This window comes from Squalius cephalus (genome assembly GCF_949319135.1).
Source record: "Squalius cephalus genome assembly, chromosome: 1".
NCBI classification, from domain to species: Eukaryota; Metazoa; Chordata; class Actinopteri; order Cypriniformes; family Leuciscidae; genus Squalius; species Squalius cephalus.
In genome coordinates, this window is record NC_137122.1 from 47,072,396 (window position 1) to 47,091,598 (window position 19,203).

The 19,203-nt window shown below is 38.2% G+C and overlaps 3 protein-coding genes across 4 annotated transcripts; 2 read left to right on the top strand and 1 right to left on the bottom strand.

Annotated features, from left to right (window-relative positions):
* The first annotated feature begins 2,251 nt into the window (after nucleotides 1–2,251).
* On the top strand, nucleotides 2,252–8,433 carry LOC307165338 (proline-rich protein 15-like protein A). Its single transcript, XM_079882876.1, has 2 exons — nucleotides 2,252–2,430; nucleotides 7,318–8,433. Exon 2 carries the CDS (start codon nucleotides 7,333–7,335, stop codon nucleotides 7,657–7,659), a length of 327 nt encoding a protein of 108 aa, XP_079739002.1. The 5' UTR covers nucleotides 2,252–2,430; nucleotides 7,318–7,332; the 3' UTR covers nucleotides 7,660–8,433.
* Nucleotides 8,434–9,140: 707 nt separating this feature from the next.
* Nucleotides 9,141–11,885, top strand: atf4b (activating transcription factor 4b). The gene is made up of 3 exons (XM_079875084.1): nucleotides 9,141–9,315; nucleotides 10,109–10,495; nucleotides 10,612–11,885. The coding sequence occupies exons 2-3, from the start codon at nucleotides 10,207–10,209 to the stop codon at nucleotides 11,589–11,591; spliced, it is 1,269 nt and encodes a 422-aa protein (XP_079731210.1). The 5' UTR covers nucleotides 9,141–9,315; nucleotides 10,109–10,206; the 3' UTR covers nucleotides 11,592–11,885.
* Nucleotides 11,886–12,096: 211 nt separating this feature from the next.
* On the bottom strand, nucleotides 12,097–15,972 carry LOC307160810 (GTPase IMAP family member 8). Of its 2 annotated transcripts, none has more exons than XM_079875063.1 (4): nucleotides 15,676–15,972; nucleotides 14,304–14,993; nucleotides 13,584–14,165; nucleotides 12,097–13,459 (listed from the first exon to the last, which is right to left on the bottom strand). In XM_079875063.1, exons 1-4 carry the CDS (start codon nucleotides 15,704–15,706, stop codon nucleotides 13,407–13,409), a joined length of 1,356 nt encoding a protein of 451 aa, XP_079731189.1. In that variant the 5' UTR covers nucleotides 15,707–15,972; the 3' UTR covers nucleotides 12,097–13,406. The 2 variants fall into 2 exon arrangements, with proteins under 2 accessions (XP_079731189.1, XP_079731188.1); XM_079875062.1 differs by having other exon boundaries at nucleotides 14,304–14,996.
* Between the last annotated feature and the right edge of the window lie 3,231 nt (nucleotides 15,973–19,203).

Genomic DNA, 19,203 nt, shown 5'->3' on the forward strand with positions numbered 1-19,203 from the left:
AAATGCGTGCTAGTGTCTTCCTTAGAGGCTGCTTCATATGTTGTTGATGTATGTGACGCCGTGCCGTAAAGCAAGTCGTGATTTGGCGGGGCGCCACCTCTCAAACTTGCATTGCTGGTTTTGCCAGCGGCGTCCCCCCCTGCTTTGCTATCGGGATGATTCGCCCTACTACGAGTTCGTTTACCATCGAAATGATTTCAAAGCTGTTATATTAAGGTACAAATCTTGCATAGTGTGCCTTTAATTTGTGTTCCGAAGATGAACGAAAGTCTTACGGGGTTGGAACAACATGAGGGTGAGCAATTACTGACAGAATTTTTCATTTTTGGGGGAACTAACCTAGCCTGACTACGTCAGACTTCGTACTTCCGCTCAATTTCATTTCGCTTCTGTACTCAGTCTGAGACCGCGTCATAGCTTTCCGTTTTCCTCTGGCCTGAAAACAGCCGGCCAATCAACGAACAGAGGGCGGGCTGAGAGCCGTGACGTAGACGCTGATTGTTCCGTGGATGCGTAGATTTACTTCACATAATCTGCAAAAGTCGTTCACAGCCATGTTCACTCCGGTATTTCGCTCGCTGGTTTTGTTTTCGCATCATACGTGTTTACAGTGGAAGTTAGATGCGGCTGAGCATGCGCATAACACACGCCATAACCAAACATTATGTGATTGGCTTACGGGTAACCAATGATTTTAAGCTTCAGACTAGCGCCCCCAGGCGGTAAAGAAAACGTTTTTCTATTACGGAACTCCAGACTCTCTCTACAAAGCAAAGCGAAGTAGCAGAGTCTGGTATTTTTACTTAAAAAAATAAATAAGTAAAAACACACCAAAAGTGAAATGAACAAGCCTCAGGCTGGAATGCAAATGTTTGCCTCTGCAGTAGAAAGCGCAGCTCAAACCTATCAGCTGTGCTGTGCCATTCTGGATTGCAGAAGGAGAAGAAAGTTCAACGCTCCTACTTCAGCAATATAAACAAGAACAAAAAAATGTAACAAATGTGATGTTTAACTAAAGTAATTTTTACTTATTTGTATGGTTAAATTGAATCATTGAAGGTCAGCAGCAAAGATATTGGTTAATAAGGGGAGATTAAATACATAAAGTATATTTGTATTATTTAACATATTTAACTATTGCAGGTTTGCGTAATATTCTGAGTTTGCATTTCACAGTTTTTATTCATTTTGAGGAATACTGAATCTGTTTTTGTGCAAGTGAGATGAGTAAAAGCATGCTCACAATAATGGGCCGTTTACACAGCACAGTTTTTAACATAAAGCATAAAACTTTTTACGTGTTTTGGCCGTTAATTTACACGACAACAGCATTTCGGGATCCTGAAAACGCGAAAAAACTTTTGAAAACCGGTTTCAAAGTGCAAGTTTTTGAAAACGATATCATCCCGTGTAAACTACAAAAATGTGAATTTGTGAAAACGGTGACGTCATGCTCATGAGTATTACATGTTCAGTCTGTTGGTGCGTAGGCCTAGTGTTTCAAAGTGAATAGTGTTTTTGCGGATCCGTGGGAACAGGGATTGTTTTGACAATGGTGTTGTCTGTACACGTGAAAAGTACAAAGGGAGAACTTTTCTGTTTTTGTACATCGTTGTCGAGTAAACGAACCCTTAGTCTTGAACTAAAATAGCCATCATGTTTACACACAACGCCTCTGCACCTTTCTCTCGATTTCTCACTGACAGGAGAGCTGTCAGACATTAAATGAGAATACAAGTAACTTATTTGAAAAATTAACTCAGATGTTTTTTTGTAAATTTATAGTTACTTGAAAAAGTAGGCCTATGTCTTCATGAAAAAAAAAAAAAAAAAAAAAAAATATATATATATATATATCACCACAGTAAATAATGTAATTAAACAGCTTTGAGAGAATTGTCAATATAGCATTTCAAGATACATTAAATGCTATTTATTTATTTTAAAAAAAAAATTTGAACAAGAAAGCACTGGATGCCTGAGTCACAATCCCTGGATGCCTGAGCCACAATCCCTGCTGATCACATTCCCAATGGCCATTAACTTTATAGCCTCTTAAATATTAGCTAATGTAATATCAAAAGCTGATCCAGTCATTAATCTTCTACACCCAATCCAGGTATATATTTTAGCTATTGTTCCATGAGGCTGATGTGACATAAGCCTGTTTATCAGGCAGAGGGAGGAGGAGCCTGGTGTGGGTGTCTGTGGGAGGAGACATGCACCTGTGAATCTACACCTGCTTGCCAGAGAGAGCGAGAGGGACAGCCAAGCTGGAGAGGAGGCAGAAGAGAAGAGACAGAAACTATAATTAAAAGCTGGGTCCTATAGGGCGATGACCTCACCTGCTGGACTCAACCGAACCAAAGGATAGTGATCCCTCTAAAGCAGATAACAAGTATCTCAACGGACGTACATTGACCTGCGCAGGTGAGAGAGGCTTATTATAGCTACCAGAATTCACTGGAGGGGAAGAACTCTCTAAACTCCATGGATTATCATCCAGTTGCATTTAGTTTCATATTAATTTGTTTACAGATAAGTTACTGTGTTACTTGTTTGCTAAAGGTAAAATCATATGGAAATTAATACTGAGTTCTAGAAAAAAAAAAGCTGATTAAATGGGAATTGATATTAAGTTCTAGAGAAAAAAGGGAATGAGCTGTGAATTTTAATAACCTTTGGACAGACACATGATTACACATTCATAGCAAACAGTGAACCTTTATCACTGACTAACCATGCATAATGAGGAGCCTGAGATGAGTGTGTGTGTGTGTGTGTGTATGTGTGTGTGTGTGTGTGTGTGTGTGTGTGGAAGGTGGTGGTGGTGGTGGGGGGGGGTTATTGCAATCAAGTGAACACTTTGAAATGCAAAACATTTCTTTCAGTTGTGTCAATAGTACGAATTTAGCGGCCAAGATGGACGTCTCTGAGCGATTTTGAATTTACTTATTAAGCTTGACAAAAACATTGCATTGGGAAGGAATCCAGCCAAGAAAGTTCTGAGCTCCTGAACTAATTCAATTGAAATTAAACCAATCCACAAACATTGATTTTTAGCTGGAATGACAGTGAGGCTTTGAGTGGTAGACAAGCATCTCTTCAGTGGGTTGTACTGATATTTTATGTGTTTTTGAATTTTTCTGCTGACGAAACACTGCAAAAATATCTTTCCAAGAAAATTTCAGTAGACAAAAAACTCCTGACAATATAAGCTGTGTAAAGTGATAGGAGCTTTATACAGATTTTTACAGCGGATGCCTTTGAAAACACGATAAGTCTATCCCTCATAGCCTCGCTTTTTAAACCTGTCATGGCGCTTTAAAGTGAGACTCTCTATAGTTAGTGGCATTCATAGAAGAATACCAATGGTTTAATTCACTGAAGAGATGCTGGAAACGAATGACGTTATGAAGTCACAAGCAAATGCTATTTTTAGTTTAGTGTTTAGTGTTTAGTGCCTCTGTTGCCTGCTTTATATGTGCTTGGGTATTTGTATTTATCCACAAAAACTGCCCTCTCCCCATTGGAAGGAAAATGAAAAACGTTCAGTTTTGTATGAGATCTTTTTCTCCTGAGAAAAAGCCCCAATGATCTCACACGTCTTCCTTTACACTTTCAGAAGAGATCTCAAGTTCAACTAAGTCTCAATCTATGTTCAGATTCGCTATGTCCAAAGTCTGCAATCAAAAGTCAGATCTCAATATGAGCTCAAACTCATCCAATTTTTTCAAAACCAAATGATCTGCACTATACACATTCAATATACTCTTACTTTAGGTCAACAGTTGTCTTATTTGAGTGTTTTTTTTTTTTTTTTTTAAAGACATCTGAATCGAGATCTCCAGATAGTCTGGGGAGATCTTTTTTGACCAACTTCTGACCAATTTCCTTTTCCTCCTTTTTAGCTATACTCTTTAGAAAAATCCAAAAGGGTTTTTTTCCCAGTGATGTCATATAGCAGAACCATTTGCATTTCCTAGAGAACCTTTCAGTGAACAGTTCTAAAAATTGTTTTTTTTCTTAGTGTAGAAACATTTTAATAATCTAAAGAACTTTTTGAACAATGGATATTTTCCATGGATGTTAGAGGTTCTTCATGGAACCATCGAGGCCAGTAAAGAACCTTTACTTTTACTCTTGCGCATAGCGACTTAAAAGGAGTGAGAGTAAAACGACATAAAAATAAACCTGAACTACTTTGTGAAATGGATGCCAATGCACAATTTGGGCCTGCAAGATTAAACACAAGAATGTATTTACCTCAGTTCCTGTCAATTACACTATACTTTTACTCACTTTAACCTCCTCAGAGTGTGACTGTTCCCCGAGCGAAGCTCTCCAAAGACCTCCACAGTTAACACCTGATGTTTTTTCCAACCACCAACAGAAATAATTAATTAATCAGGATGACTACAGAGACTGCTATTTCTCACGGGAGCTTCTGTTGAAACTAAGTGTTCTTTGTGTCGTTATTATTGCTGCCTGATTTTTTTTTTTTTTTAAATACTTTAGAATTTAGCTGTCCGTAGTTTGCATAACAAGACAAATCAGAAGTTATATTTTGCCACACCAAAGCCATTGGTTTTCTACATTATCGTGATATGTAAATCTTATCAAATCCTTGAATTATCAGCTCACAGAAAGTTCCTGCTCCATTCACATGTTCCCGGAAAACAATTGCTTTTCCCTCTGAATAATGATTTCCTTGAACCTTATCATTATTTTTATTTTCATATGAAAACCACATGCTAACAACATGGAGTGTCCATGTGCTTTGCGTAGAAGTTCCATTTGCGTGCAAAGACAAAGCTTCCATATCCAAATCCTGACTAAACCATAATATTTCCCACGGTAAAACTGATTAGTGCATTGGGGTGCATTGATACAGAACATTTCAAAATCCATGTTTGTATTTTAAATTGCGCTTTAAACTTATTCGATATAATTGCAAGTGATAAATGTGCAGTCAAATTCAAGGCTTTGTGTAGTTTATTAAGAGCTGGCATCACTTTTTGAACAACCAAATCAAAGATTTGTATAAAATGCATACTTATAGCTTTTCAAATATAGAGCTAATGCAATATGGCTTATTGTTAAAACCATCTGGATTAAATGGCCTCTTTTTATAAGGTTAAAAGCGTCAGAAAAACAAGGCTGTAAGGTTGAAAGGGAGCTGGCCGGCACCACCTGATCTCTGTTTGCTCTCGTAAACATAAAAGCAGGAGCAAGAGTCAAAGCCCTGAGAGAGCGAACAGAAATTAGCATACTGTATGAAAATGACCACTTTGTTGCTAAGCAACAGAGCCAAGCCTTTCCTGTCAATGGATATTGTCACATGCTACAGCAGTTTTGTGTGAATTTGAGTGTGGTTGAGTTCATTTTTACATTTCACAGAAGGCTGATTCAGTTCGAGATACTGTATGACCATGGACAGTAAAGCAATAAACTTTTCCAGGATATGCAGCTCAAAGTGTTTGTTTATCGTTGTCTTTGTGTGAATAAGTGTGCGGTAAACCTCACAATATCATACGAAGTTTCATTTGGACAGTGTTTCACCGTGTATGTCAAAGGCGTGCTTGCTTTTATTGTAATGGTTTACTTCAAAGAAGCCATAGCATGTGTATGAACCATAAACGGTCTCTGGACATGAGCTCTTAACACAACAATGGACTGTGTAAAATCACGTAAATGAATGAATTAATCACGTCAAATCTACAACACACTGAATATTATGGCTAAAATGAAACCAGCTGCATCAGTCAGACCTAAGAAGTGAAGTCTCATGAGGTCAGATGCTATAATGAGTGTGTTCACGTATGGCCTGAATGGAGACAGTTACAAATTTTTAAAGAATTAGCATCCTCATGTTTATTAAATATGATTGGGTCCATTTAACAAAATGTTTAGTCGAGTTAAGATAACAGTGTTAATGATTTCAAAGTGAATCACCACAATCAACCTTTACAGTTTTATTGAAGTACAAATTTACCATTCAAAAGTTTGGGGTCAGTAAGATTTCTCTCTCTCTCTCTTTTAAAGAAATTTATATTTTTATTCAGCAAGGACCCAATCAGATGTGACAGTAAAAACATTTATAATGTCACAAAAGAGTTCTGTTTCAAATAAATGCTGTTCTTTGAACTTTATAGTCATCAAAAAATCCTGAAAAATGTATCACGGTTCCCAAAAACATTAAGCAGCACAACTGTTTTCAACATTGATAATAATAAAACATGTTTCTTCAGCACCAAATCAGCATCTTACAATCATTTCTGGAGTATCATGTGACACTAATAGAGAAATCAATTATTTTAAATTGTAATAATATTTCACAATATTACAGTTTCTACTGTATTTTTGAGTGAACATTAAAAAAAACTGTATAGGCCACAAACTTTTGAAATGTAGCATACATCGTCAATTTTATTAATTCAAAAAGATTAAATAAGCTGTAGGCTACTAATTGTGTTCAAGTCATGTCAAAAGATCGTATTTACGAGTTGAACGCACATGGACGCCACCACAATGTCGTACGAGTGGGAATATTTACCAGTTTGGGGCGTGTCAGTGAGAAACATGGCGGAATACCACAATACTTATAGGTATTTAGCAGTGACATTGTCAGGCTTGTTTACAACAAAATAAGCTGACTGATGCACACAATGTGATAGCATTGTAAAATAACAACATAATATGTAACGATAAAGTTCACAGTGGCTTCATAAATTAATTATAAATATAAAAAAGCAAAACACACCTGATGGACATTCTTTGTTCTTCATTTTAGAAGTAGAGTTTAAAAACCTTGCTGTATTTTTGTCTAGTTAGGCTAATAGGCACACCACCATCGTAAACACGACTTCCCAACTCGTAAATACGAACTTCCCAAGAGGACTTGAATGCACCACAAGTGCTCTGTCATTTAGCATTAGCATGGTCTATAGCATTTCCATCCTCCTAGCATATAGCTTCAGTGCAGAGTGAGTGAAATTTGAGGCCTGTAACCAGAACTCCTCTGGTTAAAACCCTATCATACCTCTGCCATATGGTGCTTATTGAGTTACACTAAAAAATTCATTTGCGGCTGCCCCTTCTAATGCAAGACACAGATCTTACATTAGTATTAGCTCACACCCTCAGGCCTCAGCTTACACATGACTATTTTTACATTTTATGTTTAAATAAAACAGCTGGTTAACAAAAAAACAAGCGGATTATCGTTCATTTGCTTATTTAGGCATACTGTTTGGTCTTTAATCATAAAAATAACACTTTTATATATATAAATCTCGCTTTCTGTCCTCCTTGCAGTCTGTTTTCATCTCGATGGCGACCGCAGAACCTGCACCGGCCTGGTGGAAACTGACCTTCTTGCGTAAGAAGAAATCAGAGCCGAAAGTGCTGTACGAAATCCCTGGAGACCACAGCAGCAACGCCGGGGACACACCCGGGACACCCGACGCAGCTGCGGACAGCCAGTTTAACGCCCGTTTGGAGCGCATCGTGGACAAAACGGCGACAAAGGGACGCCACGTGAAGGTCTCACATTCGGGCCGCTTTAAAGAGAAGAAGAGAATCCGCTCTACGCTAGCAGAAAACCCTGACCTGTTCCCTGAGGGAGAAACTAGTGAGAATAATACAACTGGAAAATAGAGTCACTGTGTAAACACACTAGCGTGTGTAGGCCCTATATGTAAAACAGCTCAAGAGGGCCTTGGTCTATGCAGCACTTGATGTCCTCTGCTGTTCACAATCACCTGAGGCTGAGCCTGAAGCAAGAAAAGGATCGCTGAATGAATTAGTGACTGATCTATACTAATGTTTGGGAACAAAGACAGGCATAAACCCAAAGATCAGGTTTCTTCACAGATACACACGGCAGGACTGCATTGCGGTCGTCTGACATTTAGCAAATGTTTAGAAAAGAGAAGTACACTGAGAGGGAATCAAATCAATCATATCAGCACAAGATATCAGTAATGATAGTGGTTTTTGTTTGCTTATTATATTTTATATGCTGAAAACTACAATTGCATCCAAAGCACTTTTGATTCAAAAGATTTAAATAGCAACAATACGCTACTATGACTTTTATTTAGCCTACAAATTTAAATGGTAGCTAATTATATAAAATAGATCATCAATTTCAAGCAGCCTCTGTTTTATGGCCTCTGAACCACCAACTAGACCAAAATATATTTTTGAATACATGTGCCTGTTGCAATAATACACTTTTTTATGTCTGTGTTGATGTTTCAGGTTTAATTATGATATTTGATCTTGGTTGATATTTATTGTACAGAGAGTTTATTGAATTCAGTTTGAACATGGTGGGGTTTTCAATTTTAGCCTAAATACTGTGTTTTTATGTTAAAAGAAATTGTCATATATTTGCACAATGTCTAGTTTGCTTAGCTGGGATTTTTTAAATAAAAAAATAAAAATAAATAAATAAATAAATAAATTAAGTGTTGTTTAATATACCTCTGTAGATAATAAAAGAATGCATTCAAGATGCGAGTATTTTATTGTGTAAATTTCTGTGTTTAATTTCTCTAAAAAAATGTGTTTGAAATAGAACCCCTAAACAAATTACAACTTGCCCTGCCTGTTTACTACAACCTTTCGTCTCTTTATTTAGTTTTGCCACCAGCAAGAGCAACGGCCTTTTCTTTCCGTTGTCTCTTTTTCCATAACAATAAATGCCATAAAAAACAACCGAGGCAAGACTCGCCCAGTTGTTTAGTTATCGTCCAGCAGAGGGCGACAGATCCAACACTACATGAGGAGAACGTAACCTTCCCTGAAATGTTTGTTTTGATTGCCTTTGTGCCCATGACACATTTGTTTGTCAATCTATCGGCAGACAGATAATGTTGATATCAACAGTCGGACTCTTGATTATTCTTTACAATGATGTGTCTTAGCCCAATACCATACGTTTCCCTCATTTGACATTCACAAAAAAGACTAGGTGATCTCAAAATATTTTTGGATGAATTATTTTTCCTACGCATAATGATACAAATGGACTAAAAGTGATAGATCTATATGTTGTCTGCGCCCAGTAACACAAAACTAAACTCTCTGGCGGAAGGATATGTCTGAGCGGCACTGCGGCTCTATAAACATCGACTCGACGTCATCATCCGCAGTTCCGTTCTTCTTCTCACAGCTGATTATTGTTGATACCCGAGCGATTCTGCTCTCCGCCGAAATGGCCGTGTGACCTGCTGCCTGTAGACAGCGCTCAAACTCCTCAGTGCATCAACATTGTGCACTGGCTCCATACATTTATATAAAAATGGCGTAAGTATACTTTTAATTGTTTTTGCCTTAAAATGTCACGATCGTCTCACCCACCCGATTGGGCGGGTGTGTAACATTAAATAGTTTAGCCTTATTTTCAGGTTATTTCGTATGCGACTTATATATTGTGGATGGATTTTAATAGATTATGGAAATTGTTTGCGAATATTGTCATGACCAGCGTCTCGCGCTTAAAGCACCATATGTCTACTCGACAGTGATAACGTCGGTCGATGAATTCGTAGTCATTCCTGTTTTAAAATGTACCATAATGTTTTTTTTTTGTATAGTGAATTGATCCTCAACACGCTTGAATGTGTTTAACTCAAAATAAACATGAGCGAGATAGTTTAATTGACGTTTCTTTGTCACCTCGTGCTTTATATAAAATGGCGTACGTTCCTGAAAAGGGAGCGGCAAGTCCCTGAAATGGCGGAGTCTTTATTCACCTTGATAAAACAACAACATCGGCGTACCTTTTACCTCAAACAACAGTTTCAGCTAATTTTAAGATCTTATAAAAAGCCATGAGATTTGGCTTCTGTAAAATTGGTGTTGAGATTTTAAAAATGGAACCCAGTCTGCTGACAGTAAGAGATAAAGAACATCACGTGGTAATGTCCATATATGGGTAGGTTGTGGGCAGGCAGATGATGTCATTGTTAGTCAGGAATAACTAATGAGGCTTTATTATTTTTTTCTTTAAAAGGTGTTACTTTTTTTATAGCTTTTGTATTTGTTTACATTTTATAAAATTGTTATACAAGTGATTAACTACTTTTAATGTTTGCAGGTCCTTCGTGGCAACTCTGACTTCTGCTGCACCTGACAGCACGAGATTATTCGAATTCTCAGTAGAAGACTCGTTGATTCAACTTGAAATAGATAGCCATGTCTTTGATGAGCTCACGGTTTGGCCAGGACGATATGGAGGTCCTTCTTTGGGACCCATCATCACCGATGGCTGACCCTCTGGGGTCTTTCCTAGATAAAGATGAGGAGGTTCTTCCTCTCGGAGGCGCTGAATCGCCCCTCTCATCTTTCTCTTCCTCTCCACTTCCCTCTCTCTCCCCACCCTGCACTCCTCCCTCCATTCAGAGGGGGGAGAAGGCTGGGCTCAATCAGCTGTCTCTGGCCTGGTTCCCCTCAGATGAGCTGTGCCTAGATAATCATGGCGATGGTGAGGTGTAGCAATTTATTTCAAATAGGCCTATATCTACAAGTGCCCTAGTTTCAGCTTACTAATATTTTAAACATGCAATCATAATATTTAAGATTTTTTTTTTCCCATTTCAGATCATTCATTCAGTGAAATGGATTGGATGACAGAGCGAATTGATTTGAGTGAGTTTGATCTGGAGTCTTTGATAGGCTCCTATGATTCTGAGGATCCACCCAGTTCTCCTGAGGAGCTCATCACTTCTCTAGAGTCACAGATAGACCTGGAGTCCCTGCCTGTAGCTTCTGACAATACGCCTTCACCCTCTCCAGCAGCGTCTGTCCCTGAAATCGATCAACTTTCCAACTTTTCCTTCACTTTGAATACTCCAGTTGCTACTCCTTTCATTCCATCATCACCCTGTGAAATTTCAGATTCCTCCTCTGTGGTCCCTGAGCCCCAGGCTGAGTTTGAGATAAAGTCTGAACCGGCCTCCCCGGTCCCATCACCTTCCATCCTTCCACCAGAGTCCCCTACTGATACTCTTGAGCTTGGTTGTGAGGTAGACATAGCTGAAGTTCAGAGTCCACCCCCCGTTGAGATGCAGGTGCCCAAAATAGTCCTGTCACTCACCCCAACCCGCATTGTTCTTGTACTTTCTCCTAAAGAGGAGGTTAATGCGATGATTACCCTTCCAGGTGAGATGGTTGTTGAAAATTCCCAGAGTTCAACTTCCCCCGACCCACAAACCCCAACGTCTTCCCAGTCTCCCTCTTCTAGGGTGAAGCCCTACTCCACACCCGATTCTAAGCCCACCCAAAATCAGCAGTCAGAGCTGCCTACCCTCTCAGGAAGAGTGAAGTCAGCCAGTGGCTCAAAGGTTGTGGTTGAAAAGAAAAAGCTGAAGAAAATGGAGCAGAACAAGACTGCGGCAACCCGCTACCGACAGAAAAAGCGTGCAGAGCAAGATACTCTCCAGTCAGAGTGTGCAGTCCTGGAGGAGAGGAATCAAGAGCTGACAGAAAAGGCAGAGTCCATTGCTAAAGAGATCCAGTATTTGAAAGAGCTAATGGAAGAAGTCAAGAGGGCAAGAGAGAGCAGAAGTGTGAGGTCATAGAAAGAAATGGACACAGAGGCTTGAAGCTGATAGAAATGGACGGTTTCAGCATAGCCTGAAGTGCAGAATACTAGGGATGTTGGTCCTAAAAGAAAGTATTTTATGAAGGGTTGAATAAATTCCTTTTTTTCTCTATTCTTTACCATTGTTTTGAGTAGAAACGCTTCCTGTAAGCATGTCAGCAAAGCCTGATGTTCTTGTACCGGTGCATTTTTTTTGTCTTGTATATCTGTTGTATGCACAGTATTATATATAATGTGCACTGTCTGTTGATGGTCTTTGTTTTGAATTTTCCCAATTGAAATTATGCTGTACAAATGCTTAATATTTCAACTAACTTTATTTATAGATATGGTATGTGTGCATTTATTAAATTGTGTAGAACTCAATATTTTGTAGTTGTATGGGCCTTTCACTGCATATCAGTTAGCTTGAATGGTATTTATGTAATAAACGCTTAAAAAAAATTGTGCATTTTAATTTTTTTATTATGAAATAGAGACAGAAATGAGTTTTGGTATTTTATAAAATTGTTTATTTGTTTTTGACAAATTCACTACCTCAGTAGTAGGTACACATGATAGAGATGAAATACTTTAAGGGACATATAGTATACAACTTAAAATTAGTTCAATGTATAAAAATATATTTAGACTATTTAGTCAAAAACAATTTCCACAAACAGCATAACCCCACTGTTTATGACCAAGGAAAACTGGTGTATGGCTGGCAGAAAAATAAGTTTGATTCTTTTTGTTTTCTAGGCTTTCACAAACTGAGATTAAGGAAATTCAACCTGGAAGCTGAATTTGACAAAAACACCCCATGATATGCAAAATTATTTTTTATTAATATGAAAATATGAAGTGAAAAGCATACAAAAGCTAAACTCTAGTCATCTCAGTGTATTCAGTCAAACCAGTTGAAAGTCACATTTGTGGCTGATATAATGCAGTTGGGATTTCGTAGTATATTCTCACATTGCGCCGAATATTTGCGGACAAGATAAATATTACTATGCAATAGTAACAGCCATTCCCTGAATGCTCAAAACATATTTGTAAATGTGTTTAGGTAGAATGTAATGCTGCCATCAAAGTCCTAAGTAGTTGCTAAGCATATTAAATTCATAAATAAAAAAACACAAGGTTCTTAAGGTTCTCAATGGAACAGTCTGTAGGACAATTGTATATTCAAGAATCCAGGTGTACTTAATGCCAAGTACTTAGACTTTATGATAATATAGTGAGTGCATTCAAAATAAATGTAAGCAATATTCCAACTTTGTGAAATGCAGTTTTACTTAATATCTGACACTGTTTGAATGTGCATGAAAAACGACGAGGCTGTGTAAATACTGTACAATACTGGGTATGAGTCTTGCTTTACACTGTGGAAATGAATAGTCATTTGGTTTGTCTGTTTCCACCATGCGTTTTACATATCACTTGAAAATAATCAGCTCTGAAACTATTGCATGCTTTTGGCGATAGTATCAGTATTTGAGTACGGTTATTTGTGGTCTCTAGCTCACAGGATTAGAAGTTTATGTAAAGATATTTTTCACCAGAAAGTGCTACGTGCTTCTAGCAAAAGTGAATGTTCTTAATTTAAAACTTTATGCAAATGTTTGCTCAAGGAGCCAGAAATGTGGGTTGTAAGTCTAATTATATCAAGATGACATACAAACAGTGTGAATGGCCTTATGGGTAATAAACAGTTGCATAAATACCGCTTGTTTTGGGATCAAAAAGTTCAATAACTTCTACATTCCTCTTAGATTTACCAGAGTTGCACTTTATGTTGCCTTATATTTCACTGTAGAATGCATCTTCCACTCGTTTCCTCCTCGTCCAGTTCTTGATTTACTGTAGAACAAGGATGCAACGATCAGGTTTTACATATATATGAGAAATATTCATATGAACAAATTATAATGTAACCTGATGTGAAAACCAACAATAATAATAATATAAGATGCAAACTACTTACATTTGACAGGTAAGAAAGGTTTCTGTCCATTCTCTGCTACCATTTCCTCTATTTTCTGCAAGAGTTCAGTCACCTGTGTCTTGTCGTTGTTGGCTTTGGTACAGTCCAGCACATGATAGCAGTTCCAGCAATGCTGCATCAGTTTCAGCAGCTCTCCTCCATCCCGCTGGATGTGATCCTCGATGGATGTGCCATACAACCAATCGCCACATGAAAACAGCACCAGTGTGTGAAGACACGCCTCCTCGCCAAACATTTCCAAATGTCTCTTGAGGGCCTGCCTCTTTTTGGGAGTGAGGGTTGAGACTACAGGGATTACCAGTAATAGTGCATGTGGGCCAGGATGGAGAAGCCCTGCCCCTTGTTTAATTTCTTTTCGAATGTTTCTTGGTGTACGTTGGGCGGAGAACCAATCCCAACCTGGTGTGTCAACAATTGTAAGGCGCCGACCAGCAACCAATGCTTGATGACGGACAGACACCTCAGTGGGGCGTCCTGATTCAAACACACGACAGCCCAGTAGAAGATTACCTGCAGAGCTCTTACCTGCTCCACGCCAGCCTACTAGCAGAACCCGTAACTCTGTTAAAAAGAAAGTGGGATATTGCAACAAAAGGAAATTCACATGATGAAAATGCACTTTGCATGTTCTAAGGAGACATTCTGCAAAGGTACCAGCAAAACAAAGGTACAAGAGAATGAATCAGATGCGAAACTCACCTCTTGGTGGAGATCTAAACATTGCTGCTGTCCTCTCCACGTCTGGGACTCCATCCTCTTCTCTTTCATTTTCTTCATCGTCGAATCCAAGGCTTGGCCTCACCATTTCAAAGAACCAGCCTTGATTCTCCCGAACCATTTCCTCGACTTTTTGTAAAAGCTCTGCAACTTGAGCACTTTTGTCCGAGCAGGTGTTATCCAAGGCATGATACCTGCAGCCACACCTCTCCACCAACCTCTGCAGCGCTGCCCCGCCATCCACAATAAATTCCTCAACACCCTTATCCTGCAACTGGTCCGCACAGGTGAACAAAACCATGGTGTGCCTCCATATTCCTGCTCCCAGTTCTCTAACTCGGGCCCAAAGACCTTGCCAGTGGTTTTCGGTGAATGGAACTCCGATGGGAACTACCAGCAGCAGGGCATGGGGACCAGGAGAACATTGATCAATGAAGGACTGCTGGTTCTCTGAGTCTGTCTCATCAGTTGTGTCTTTGGTTTCCAGATTCCATCCTGGGGTGTCAATGATCAACAGTCGCCAGGTGAGTATGTCTACCCAATGTTTTCGGTCTGTCTGGGAATTGTCAGATGGGGTTTTCTCCTGGCTCAAGATGGTATTCAGTGTTGAGGTCTTACCAGAGCCCTGGAACCCCAGCAACAGAAGGCGCCACATGGGTGGAGAGGATCCCTCTGCTTTTGAGAGACCGAGATGAAAGCAAAAATTATATTGCAAGTGATCAAAACAACAGGCAGATGAGTCCATGCAGACTACATCCACAACTCCTATTTGTTCACTCTGACATTCTGAGCAACCCCAGAGCATTACAACTATATCCCTGTAACTTGCTGATGACCGCCATACTGTAAATTGAAAACTGGTGCATGTTGTCCTGCACTAAATAACCTGAACCGTAACCAGTCTTGTGATTGTAAAATAATAACCTAAAACACTTACATTTGACAGATAAGAAAGGTTTCTGTCAATGCTACCACATCCTTTATTTTCTGCAAGAGTTCAGTCACATGTGTCCTGTTTTGGTACAGTCCAGCACATGATAACTGTTCCAGCAATGCTGCATCAGTTTCAACAGCTCACCTCCATCCCTCTAACCCAAACCGTTAGCCTTATGATCTCATTCTAATGCTGAACCAAGATCAGTTTCAATGACATTTGTGTGGGCATCTGCTTTTGTATGATGGCAGACTGATCTAGAAACAGCTGAGACTCTCCTGTCTGCATTAGAAATCCCCAGAGACACAGGAAGCGCACGTATTGCAGAGGGGAAGTGAGTCAGCTGCCTGCCTATAGGTGGGATTTGAAAGTGGAAAATTGTCTGACATACGAATAAAGTTACATTTTAATGTCACTTACCAGCATTTAAATCAGAAGAGACCGTGGCCATCTTGTGTCTAGCTGGTCCGTTGTCTCCTGTTCTCTCTCTCTCTCTCTCTCTCTCTCTCTCTCTCTTGCTGTTTTGTCTCAGTTGCCTGTGCTCAAAACATTGCTTTCTCCCCTCTTATCTCCCTCCTACTCTATTTCCCCCGCTCTCCCAGAGATTTTCTGATTATATCACACCCTCACAACCTTTCTGTCTGCTTCTTTTTCACTTTCTTTCCCTCATGAAATGATACACGCAGGAGGAGCTGGAAGAAAGAGGCTAATAGAGAGCAGAGCAATGTAAGGAGGGAGTAAGAAAAATATGTGGCTTGTGATTCATTTTAGTATAGAGTAAGTGGGTTAGTATTTTACGGTAAGTAACCTCCTAAAATTCTTAGGTAGTAATGAATAATAAGTGTGGGGTGGTTTGCTGTTCTTTCATTGTGTAGTGTTGAGTTTGGGGGTGGAGCACAGGCTGTCATTAGACCAGTGAAAAGATGGAAGTATCCAGTTTAGCACCGCCCACCTGATTCTGCAGTATGACCTAAACCCAGCAGCACTGAAATACTAGAGCGAGTAAAGCAAACACTGGACACTTTTTGTTCCTTATAAATAATGTCATACGTCAAACACTAGTGTATTATAAAGCAGTCTAGTGAGTATGAAAAGTAATATTTATATGATAAAATAATTGTAAAAATCAGAACAAATAAATAAACTAATTAATTAAGGGAAATTACATAAATTTGAAAAGCTTTACAAATTCTAGGATTCAAAGTCTAGGGTTCGGTGTTTCATATTCGACAAAGTTTCAGTACTCATCTTAAAATCTGTTTTAAAAAAATAGTAAATGCAACTCTTGCTTCATGAATGTCCTCCTGTGAACCAGGAAAAAAAGTTTTGTGATTTTTTTTTTTTTTTTAATATCTGCATTGTTTGGAGTATAAGAAACAAATGGGAGAAAAAAAGATAGTTTATTCTAGTTTATAGTTATTTAAAAAAAGAAGAAGAAGAAGAAAGAAAGAAAGAAATGAAAAGAAAAGAAAAAGACAAAAAGAATGTCATTTTTTGTTCATTCACCAATCAATTTTTAGGTTTTAGGCTATTTTTTTTTTTAAATCAAACTTTGTTTAAGGATGATTCTCAACTATATATAAAAGATGGAACAGAATAATTTGATATACTATTTTGCTTTATACAATATGTGTGTAAAATGGCCATAAATGGGTAGTCCTATTCGAAACAATGTATCTATTCTCAATGTATCAGTGAATCTTATTTACATATTAATGTGTTCTTGGGGCAAAATGATATGAAATCGATGCACTGTTTCATAACAAAAAGTAATGTACTGATTTGAAACCCCATAAACCCACAACATCCTGAGATGTTTATTTACAACAAACAATTAGAAAGTTAGTCCGATGGCAATGGAGGCAATGGAGACCAAGGAGAAGGAATTGTCATGGTGAAACCTCCAAACATTTGGAATCTCTGAAAAACCCTGAATGTATTCTTTACAGGACATCCAGACTTAAACATATGACATGTATGTTGTCAGAGAACTTCACTAAAATATAATGTCCTCTTCAGAGGACAATAGGCCAGTGAGGACCAGTAGGATACTGTCTCAATAAAGAAAGCATTATCAAAGAGCCTTGCTTGAGATGATACAGTATATCCAATGTCATTATAGCTTTTGTGTAATATTTATTTAATTACACATATTGAACATAAATATTTTATGGTAATATATATGAAGAGTTCAGATGCAAAAGCCTCTAAATGCCATCTGAAATTTTCTCATAGAATGAACATTTTTATCAAGCTTGTATATTTAAGTTCAGTAATTTCACTTAAATGACAATTAATAGGTAATCTTCATTGCCATTTAAGTGAAATTATTGAATTTAAATATACGAGCTTGATAAAAATGATCATTCTATGAGAAAATTTCAGATGGCATTTAGAGGCTTTTGCATCTGAACTCTTCATATATACACATATAGCATTTATTTCAGTCTTAGTTTAAAAAAAAATTATATTGTTTATTAATTTTTCAAATGAATTAAAAACTCATCACTATACAGATGATGCTATATGGAAAAGGGGGAAAATACTAAACATGTGACTACTAGTATACAGAATGCTATATTGAATATTGAAAGATGGTCGTATGAATAGGGATTTAAAATGTCAATTGAAAAGTCAAGCTTCATGCTTTTTACTGAAAAGGACAGATAGAGTATCTTAAATTATATGGTCAAAGCATGGAAAAGGTAACAAATTTCAAATTCTTAGGGCTGTGGGGTGATTTGTGCCAGGGGGGGAAGTAGTTCCACCCCTTGTTCTGGAAAACCATAGAATAATTTGGTCATGTGACCACATAATTTTGAAAAGCAATCAATTTTACTCATCCTCCAAAGAAGAGAGATACATGGCATGAGAGTTAAGCAAATTTTAGTGCAAAAAACTGTTTTTTCCCTTTCAAAGTAAATTTTCTATGATTAAGGTTTTTTGATTGTAGTGTCTGGACAATTATAGACAAGTTTGAAAACATTTCACACATGTTTTAGTGCTTTAGTAGGCTACACAATGAGTCTATACAGTTAGCATGATGTTAGCTCTTAACTGCTGGATCATGCTAATTATTCAAACTTTTGGGTCTGGGGTGATTTGTGCCAAAGGGCATGGGGTAAGTTGTGCCAGATCCAGACCACCTGGAGACCTACATACTCACAGGGGATAATCTTGAGAAGTGAGGAGATGGGCTGGCCTCATCAGTGTTTGACTTAGGCCTACCTGTTATTTGTTTAATTTAGGTAACACTGATTTCAGTTTTGAGTTTGCACTATGTTAATAAAGAGAAGTTTTATTCAGTTTTTAAGAGGCTAAGTCACAATAGGATGTTTAGAAATTAGCCTAGTAACTTTATTCTTATGTTACATAATTGACAGACAGTGCTATGTCAACAGGCATCTATTGCCAAAGCCTTTTTTGCCTGAAATGATTCACAAATATCATATATTGTGTTGCTATGGTGCTCTAAATGGTTGCTAGGGCGTAGCTTGATAGCTTCACAATGATCCTGAGAGACTGATTGGTCGTCTGAGTAAAATGAGCCCGCCCCCTTGTCTCTGTGACACTGTGATCCAGAGTTGTGTTCAATACAAAATCCCTATGCAATTGACCATAGTAGGAAAAACGCATGCTATGGTATTCCAGGGTGACAATATCTAAATAAACCTTAAATTAGTAATTTTGTATTGAATTTGTCTTGCTTTCATATAGCATACGGTTCATAACAGTAAAATGTTCTGTTTTACTTCAGAAAGCACTGGCACAATTTACCCCAACATATTTCCCCAAAAGGCACAACTTACCCCGCACCAGGGGCAAGTTGTGCCATGAGACCACTTTTTTCCCAAAAGCTATATTTCTGAAACTATTTATTTCAGATCCAAAGTTATTATTCTCAGGGATGCACAACATCCTGAAATACATGTACATCCTTAAGTTGAA